The 8961-nt window shown below is 42.7% G+C and overlaps 2 protein-coding genes across 2 annotated transcripts in view; one reads left to right on the forward strand and one right to left on the reverse strand.

The window, feature by feature from the left end:
• PCID2 (PCI domain containing 2) overlaps window positions 1–821 on the forward strand; it is a 12779-nt gene extending 11958 nt beyond the window's left edge. The window contains exon 15 of the mRNA XM_010012975.1: window positions 463–821. Within this exon, the coding sequence (XP_010011277.1) occupies window positions 463–552 (90 nt within the window). The 3' untranslated portion in view covers window positions 553–821. The remainder of the gene's footprint in view (window positions 1–462) is intronic.
• Window positions 822–1954: 1133 nt separating this feature from the next.
• PROZ (protein Z, vitamin K-dependent plasma glycoprotein) lies at window positions 1955–8923 on the reverse strand. Its single transcript, XM_010012977.1, is given in 9 exon segments — window positions 1955–2210; window positions 2212–2446; window positions 2957–3080; window positions 3160–3245; window positions 3819–3950; window positions 5326–5439; window positions 5986–6010; window positions 7069–7232; window positions 8857–8923. Coding segments are annotated over 9 exon segments (1203 nt in total).
• Window positions 8924–8961: the final 38 nt, after the last annotated feature.

Raw genomic sequence — 8961 nt, forward strand, 5'->3', positions numbered from 1 at the left:
CAGGAAAATGAACCACTTGCCTGTTTCTGAAATAGATTATTTGGTGTGGTTGAGGAGTAACACAGGGTGGGATTAGGTCACTGAAAGATTTCTTTCAGTGATATAACACTATGTCTGAAAAGGAAGTACCATATCATCACATATGCACTGTGCGATTAATTAAAATCCTCATTTTAAAGTGAGCAAGAGTAAATTAGAAACACTTCTGTAAAGCTCTCTTCAAGAAAGTGTCAGCAGACCAGTAGGGGGCTCTGGGAACAGGCTCTCAGGCTGATAGCACTGTTAATGCGCAAACACGGTTATGGTTCTGGTAAATCAGATTCTTACAGATACTAAGTACAGTAGTGCAGTGGTGGTTGAGTATACAAACCTAGCTTTGACATAGTCTGGAGACAGTGGAGGTTGTAGGCATTGTGTTACTAGCTTCCAGTACTAAAGCTGTCTTTTTTTTCCTTCTGCTAGGGTCACATTAAAGGCTATATATCTCATCAGCATCAAAAGCTTGTGGTCAGTAAGCAGAACCCATTTCCTCCATTGTCAACAGTGTGTTGAGTATTGCGTCTTACTCGTGCAAGTACTTTTCAGATACTTGGCTTGGCCAGTAGAGCTGCTCCTAATCACCCTGAGAACACTGCAAATGACCTGGTTCATGTCCAGGACTGGAATACCAGGAACTCTTTGTGGCTCCTTTCCCAGAATGACCAAGGCTGCCAGTGTTACAAAGTGCATTGAAGTGAAATGCTAACTTTTTAATAATAGTTTCTGCAGGCTTTCTGGTAATTCAAAGTATTTGATGAGTAAAAAAATCAAAGCATTCCAAATTCCTTCCAAACTACTTAAAAGCTTTTATAAAGTACTTTGTGTTACTATTTCTGCATTTATCTTTCAGAGAGGAGAAGTATCATCCTTTTTTACTTATGTTAATCCATTCTTTAGAATGGAAATCGTATTTTCTTTCCTGGTTTCCTTTTTTTTTTTTTTTTTTTTTTTTTTTAAGCCTCTTCAATAATCTTCCTGGTATTAAGTACTTTCTTCAAGCTTTCTTTAAGCACTAGAGATGTGCTTGACACCAAAAGCTTTACTGTGTCAGTGATACTTACGGGTTCAGGTAGATGTGGGATTTTTTTTTTTTGTCTGTAGGTGCCCACAGATGGGTTTGTTGGTTGTTTTTATTTTAATTCTGGTAATATTTTGTTTAATTTTTGTTATGATGAACAAAAGTTTGTCTAAGTAACTTATCCATACTTTTGTTTTTTCTGCTTCTGGGGTCAACATTGCCACTGGATCCATTATCTGAAGCGTTACTGCCTTGAGGGTTTTGTTTGTTTGTTTGGGGGTGGTACAATGTAACTTTGTCCGTAGCGATGGGATGGTAGTTTCAGGTCTTTTAAATTATTTTTAAATGAAATAAAACATTTTTTCCCCTCTATGAGAGTTGGGCTTTATTTTACCCTCTAACTGACATGGACTTGATTCATAAGGGAAAGCACAGGTACCATGTATGATGGTACATCAACACAGGCATTTAAAGGCTTGGACTTCTCCTGTTCTTCATAAGTTTTACTTGCGTGGATGCTGACATTGAATTTGCTGAATCAAACCTCAGGGTAACAGGAATTAAAGAGACTCATTTTCTTCTAGCAACGTTTAAAATCCCAGAAAAACATCAATACTTTTTGAGTTTTAAGATGAACGGTTCTAGGAAACTTGAGTCAGTTTTTAGTAAAATAACTAGGTTTACTGCATGATGACTTTCACAGTCCGCTGTGTCAGCAATAGGAAGAAGGACAGACGGACTTTTCTCTGTGAATTGGAGTTACGTACATATCGTCACTGCAACTTCCATTGCTGCAAATCATGATAAAGAGTCAAATGGGCATACTGGCTGCATCCAAATGTTTCCTTGCAGTGAGTGGTAGGGGTGTGGTCCTGGAGAGTTGGTTGTGTTTGTGTCTTAGTTCATCTTTTGTTTAAACCATATCATGTACCTTGCTGTGTTAGTGAATAGAAATGTTTCCCAGTCAGTGTCTTCCAGTGGCCAAGGTCCCAGGATACCAGTCAGAAACCAAGTGTCCTTATATTTGGTAACTAAAAAACTTCCTCCAGCCAGTTGTTTGTCGACAGCCTCCTGGAGGTGTCCACAAAACTGCCTGTTTGTGAGGCTTATGTTAAGTGTTTGTTTGCAGTCCTCAGCAGGAAAAAAAATTATCACTGTGAAGTTCATCACCTTCCATTCTCCAGCCACTGACTGTACCAGGCAGTTTTGGAATTAAAACATGCTCTGCAAAGTCTCTTTCAGGGGCGCATACAGGAAGCTGGTGGCTGTTGCACTCAACATGCTCTTGGAGTTGTAGTAATGCAATGTCGTTCTCGCCTGTGTCTTCATCATAGCGGATGTGTACATGTTTCTCACGAACTAGCGTTATCTTCTCTGTTCCATTAGGCCCTGTGAAGCAATGACATTTCACTCAGGAATAACTTATGAGAGACCTGAAGACTGCATGCAGACTGACTAAGAAATACGTGTAGTAGAGAAACTAAAGGCACTGTTTCTTGAAACCACTGCAGTAAACTAGGGATGATACACTGACAGCTTTTGAATGCTGTGTAGAAGCATGCATAATTTCAGCAGCAAGGACAAAAGCCCAACAAGAGAAGTAAATTCTGGCATGAAATAAAAGCCACCTCTCAATCGCCCTGGTTTAGTTTATCCCTACGTGCTGAGTTCTGAATTGCATTCAAGAGGCAGTTGCCTCTCTGCTTGACTTGTAGGGGGTATGGAGCAGCTGTAGTTCTAGCCCAAGATACTTAACTGAGTTACTTAAAGGAAACAAATCTGCTGTCATCCCATTTAGCAATATTTTTATACAGCAAAAATTTTAGTAAGCTTTTTTTAAATTGAGGTTGTCAATACTAAAATGTGCTGCAACAAGAGAAAATGTGTTGGATCACCTACCAGTGCCAACCCTGACTTCAAAATGGCTGTGCAGAAGGGCACATTCTGCTGTAGTCAACACAAAGTTACTTCTTAGCAGTACTCCTCCACAGAAGCCCTTCCCTTCCGAGTTTAACAGCAGGACCTAAGAAAATGCAAACAGACCACAGATAGCACTGTCCATGTGAGGCTGAGTGATGGGATTCATGAATTGCTAGAAATACCTGCCAGGGAAACGGCTCATCACTTTTCTTCCTGGTTCCACATATCCGATTATCACTGTCTTGAAGTCTGCCACATGCACATTGATCTAGCAAATGAATTAAAAAAGAAAATCAACACCTCATGCTGTATGATTTCAGGACAACTAATGCGTGTCCTACTTGCTAAAATAGAGACAGGTCTAAGTTTACTACTGTGGTTTTAGTAGACCTAGTTAATAAGGGCATGAGACTGCATGAGATAATCTAGTACAAGACTGAAAAAATGAGGAGGGCTACTGCTTCAACCTAGTGAATATGGCAGCAAATGTTGCCCACCATCAGGTGCCTGATCAGAATCAATTGAGCCTCATTCCTGATCAGACAGGTCCTCAGCGGAGTTACTCTTTGCCGGGTGGAAAACCTGGCCCAGTGAGTGATACGTAGGATAATGCAAGCTGTTTTTGTGGACCCATGTTTAAATGTTCAAATCAAAGATTGCTTCTCTTACCGCTATTCTGGCATTTGAGTGGTGCCATTCATCCTTCTGCACAGTTTCTAAAGTCTGTAATATTCTCATTGCTTCAGTCTCAAAGCAGGCTGATCACATCTGGACACCCAATGGAAGTCTGCCCACCCCAGCACTGCACGTGTGCCCTCTGTACTTCCATGCTCACACCTACCTAATGCAATGCACTGTTTTTTGTCCTTCCCAAGCTCATAGCCATCAGCACAGGAACAATGGTAGGAATTAATTCCTGGGTAGCAGAAATGGTGACATCCTTCCTTCGGTTGGTGGTGACATTCATTTTTAGCTAAATGGAACAAGTCAGGGAAAACATTGGGAACCGTTCAGTTGGAGTATTCTTGCATAGCTTGACTACTCTTTTCTTGGCATTTTATGTTTACATGCTTTGTGTGGAGATGGGCAGGGGCTCTGCCTTGGTAGTATTTCACACCTCATTGTTTAAGAAGAAATTGGAGGCAGCATCCACAAACTGTCTGCAAACTGTGCTGGCTCAGCACCTCCTTGCACCAGACTGTGCCTCTGAGTTTTGGGGGGTGTTAGCTAAGGATCAGACGAGGCCTTCTATGTGAACCCATGGAAGGATGCCGTGGGTTTTCTTTCTGCTCTCGTAAACAAAACACTAAGCATCTGCAACAGAGGGAACCGTTGCGCATGTGAGGAAGGCAGGTATTGCTTGAGGAATAAGAAGGCTTAAGCTTTCTGCTTTGCAGCAAAATCAAATGCATTCCTCTTATTTCTCATGCATGTGCTAAGAAACTTAGCAGCTATCAAAGACAAGAAAAAGGAAAGGGAGTATTACTTGTCTTTGAAATATGCTCAGTCAACTTTCCATAGCTGAGCAAATGCTTCAGCTTCGGCACAAAGCAACAGGAGGAACAGCCATTTAATGGCTGGAATAGCTATTTAATGATCTAGCTCACAGCTAGAGAAGTAGCAACAAACCTCACATAATGTGGCTTTCTAAGGCTCCTGCTGAGCAGAGCCAGTTCCCAGCACTGGTCCAAGTGGGGTCATCTTCTGTGCTCCCTCAGAAGCTGCTCACAGTCACACCCTTACACAGAAAATGACCCTGCCTTGCAGCAGCCAGGGCGCCTCCCACCCCAGGAGACCTCCAAGCCTGCAGAACTACTGATGTAAGGGCTGGAAAGTAAAACCTGGCAGATGTGAAAATGTAGGATCTGGCCCAGCGTGTTTTACGTGCCAGAAAATATCCGGTTTTGTTTATGCCTTTTACATTTCCACAGTTTTTCTGTAGTCCCTCTGGAGGGGTTGCCTTGTGGGTATGCGTGGCCTCAGAGCCACTGGGGTGGCTTCCAAGCCACTCTGGCACTGCAACACTGCTTCTTCAGGCCACATGCTGCCTGGACCACGGCAGGAGAAGCAGCTGGGGAGTGCAGGTGGCAGTGGCATGGGCTGTCTTTGGAACCCACCTTTGGACCCCAGAGAAGGGAGGCTCAGGGGGAAGAGGCAGCCTGCAAAACCTCAGGAAGCCATAAAATATTAGTAGACAATCAGCACACATCACCCCTGCTCTGCCAAGAACTGTGGGCTTTAACCTAAAATATGGTAACTGGCTGTAGTCAGAGAGCTGCATACGGTTTCACAGTGACCCCCTAAGACATGAGGAGATAGGACTTCTTAGAAGGGGGGTGATTCCTTACCAAAAGCACAGTTCTCTCCCTCGTAGCCCTCAGCACAGGTGCAGGTGTAGCCACGGATGCTGTCCTCACACACACCATTGTGCTGGCAGGGGCTCGATGAGCACCTTCTGCCACCTGGGAAAATGCCACAGGGGAGGGATGAGTTACCACTGCATTGTAGGTCTTCTACAGATTTGTTTCTTGCCTTGACAGCTGCCAATGGATGATGTAATGCCAGCAGCCAGAGTTTGCAGGCAGCCCAGTAGCTTTTAATACCTCTTTATCTCACTCAGGTTTAAATGCTACGTTTGTACTAGGAAGGTTTTGCTGATAGAGCTGTGCTGCTCTATTGTATCAGCAAAGAAGACTTTCTCAGGTCCTAGGTCATTTCAGAACAGCCTTAAGTTCAGAAAAGAAATAGCCTATTTACTATGATAACATCTGCTCACTTTCAACTTTTATTCACTTTGCAGTCTTGAATTTTTTTCTTATTTATTATTTTTTAAATCCATTCGCATCAAAACCTTTCCCTCCTGCATTACTACAGACATGACTAATAGTGACTGGATGTTCCTTGCAGAATAAACTGCTAAAAACTCCTGGAAAACCAGCACTGGACTGAATTATAATGTTCATAGTGTGACAGTGCTATTACAGAGAGAAACCAAGAGTCTGGCTTACCGTAGTAGGCATCCCAAAACATTTTCTGAGGGAGAAAAAAAAAAAGATTTTAATTCAAACATTATATCATCATCCATAAATATTTTGATAAAGCAAAAACGTGATACCAGAGAATATATACTGTAGTTTAACATGTACACAGCTGCACAGCTACAAATTCTGCCCTACCAGCAAAATTTGAATGAGATGGGAGGGGTTTGCATCCTGCTTGTTGTATTGTTTAAGAAGCTATAAAGGAAAAGAAACTTCGTAGGTAGGAGAGGAACAACTGAATCCTTCAGCAATACAGCTTCCTGGAAAAACCAGCTGTCCATTGTCTCTCTGGCGTGCAGCGGCCTGGGAAGTGACCCCATCCATCCCATCCCATCCCATCCCGCTTGGCAGGTGCTGCTGGAGGCAGAAGGATCAGCACAGAGCAGAGCTGTGGGTCACCAGATCTGGTCACCAGCACCAAGTGTCCTGCTTTTCCCTGGGTCCTGCAGCCAGCTCTGCTGCTACTTTCCCCAGAGGGACACCTCTCCCCATGCCCTGTGCCTCCCACCCAACAACCTTCCCCAAAGCACGGGAACTGCCCATGGGCAGCCCTACGGCCGTCACCTCTGCTTTCCTTGCAAACACAATCTCTGGTCAGATTCCCAATAAAGAGCACTGCATCCGGCTGTATGTGTCAGGAGGGCTTCGTTTAATGGAGGTATTTGCACTTGCTATTGACCAAGTGAGCTTCTTTCTGTAGGTCCCACTACTCACTGGTGCCTTGCTTCACTCCATCCCAACACATTCTTGCCCCTCCTGGTCCCTAAGGGTTGCTGAAGCTGTATTTCTATGTGTGGTCACATAGACTTTTGCAACATAAGGTGCAGGACACATCATTTTTAGGAGGGGGCTTGAAAAACATCAGAGCTGACCTTTGCATTTCCATTTTAACCATTGAAGACACCTGCTTTAATCCTGCTGAGGCGGAAAGTTCAAAGATCTCTCATGGAGAGAAACCCAAACAAATGAAGCAGGCAGTGAGGCTGTATTCGATAGTAAAGGACCAAGACAGTAATTTTTATTATGCACACAGGAAAACAAAATACTTACAAGCATTTCATCATTTTCGAATACTTCTCTTGCTTCTTCATGCGTACATCTCTCTTCGAGGCATTCCCTTTCCAAGTTGCCTTGGAGGACCTCCTCCAAATGTAGGGAACTGGCACGTCTCTGTCTCTTGATAACGGTGTTTGCATCATCAGCTGATATAAACACTGGAACATTGTATGACAAAATGCTGACGTAAGTACTTAGATTAATTTCCTTGTGTACTTTCCCCTTCTTTTTTAAGAGGGACATTCTATTGGCTGAGTCAGGGTCCCAGCCTTCTTAAACTTACATACTGAAAAAGCCTTACTTTCTTGGCACAAACTCACCTGAGGAGCTGTGACCTTTTACTTTTGGGGTGTGCCTGACTTGCGCCCAGGCCAGGAGAATTTGAAGTCCTTCCCAACACATTTTCCTCCTGTACCAGACACACAGAGCACCATTGCTGTGGCATGGCCAGGGAAAGGGGAAAAGTATTACCATAAAGGCAGAGGCTATTTTGTAAGACTGCATGGGGCTTTCAGACTCATCAGTGGAAGTGAAAATTACTTGTATTACTTTATGATGATGGATCCAAACTGACGCCCTTCAGTCTTAGTTCACAGGGATTATTTTTGCTGAGAAGCAAAACCGTGACATAGTTGAGTTCTCAATCAAAATCTCTCTTAAGGACAATACATAAAAGCTACCCCTCAGCAATGCTCAAAGTTAAGAGCTATATCATATGCCACCCTTTACATGGAAGACACAATAAACTTTTATATTTGATTAAAGAGGAGGGATCAAAGACATGAGAGTTATCAGATCTTAAAACTTCTCTTTGCAATGATGCCCACAATCTGCCTGCCAGCCAGACAGCTGCTGCCATGCTGGACCCTATTGCCTTTGACATTAAACAGTATGCGGCTGTGTGTGTCAGCATGTGTTTGTTAGTTCTGGGCTAGGAGAGTAAATGCATTGGGGCAGGACTGTTTGGGTTTTGGTTTGGTTTTGTTTGTGGAGGTTTGTTTTATTTTATACAGTGTTTGGGGGCCCAGCACTGCTGGGCACAAAGGTTGAAATGATCAATAATATTAGAAGTGGAAAAAGTGACAGCATTAATGAAATTATTCTGAAATACATACATACAGATGCTTTTGAAGGATACCTGGTAAGCAACAGGCTTGCATGTGATATTAAAAAAGAAGAAAGGAAAAGTTCCGTGACTGTGTTTTACATTTTAAAGCCTTATCTGATATCCTGGTGCACATTTCTGCCAGGCAGTGGTTCCGGTGCATCCTGCATAACTGGCAGAGCATTTCTGCTGCTGCCAGGGCCGTTTTGACCTTCTTAAGCTGTCACCATCTTTTTCCTCCTTGCCCAGCTCCTCCTTATTTTTGACAAACCATAGAGGATTAATACAGAAACACAAACTTCTTAAAGCTATAAGAAGCATACATCTCAGCCTCTTTCATAGTACTTCTATTTTTATTTTAGCAGCAACTAGAAATATAGCACTAAATTCTCTTTAATATCTGGGATACTCCTTAAAAATGGTAAGAAAAGATGAAATACTAGCCTGGTATCAATGATGGTACTTCAAAATCATATTGCATCAGTAACCTACTGCCATTTTTACTCAGCTAAATGAAATAAACAGAAGAAATGTAAGGGAAATAACAAACAGTTAGTTTTCAGTGATGTCAGCCTGTGCTACAAACTAAACATGATACAAGGTACAAAATTACTGGTGTTTTTAGAGCAGCAGTAGCAGAAATCAGAATTAAAGCCACAATAAAACAAAGGCCATACCTGTCTGCTCTGTCTGAAGGAAAAGGGCAGAGAGAAGAAACAATATTGTCCAAGAGCACCTTGCCATTGTTACACTCTGAGCCTAATGGCCGCCTGCCTGCATTC

Source organism: Nestor notabilis, unplaced genomic scaffold, assembly GCF_000696875.1.
Source record: "Nestor notabilis isolate BGI_N333 unplaced genomic scaffold, ASM69687v1 scaffold11914, whole genome shotgun sequence".
NCBI classification, from domain to species: domain Eukaryota; kingdom Metazoa; phylum Chordata; class Aves; order Psittaciformes; family Psittacidae; genus Nestor; species Nestor notabilis.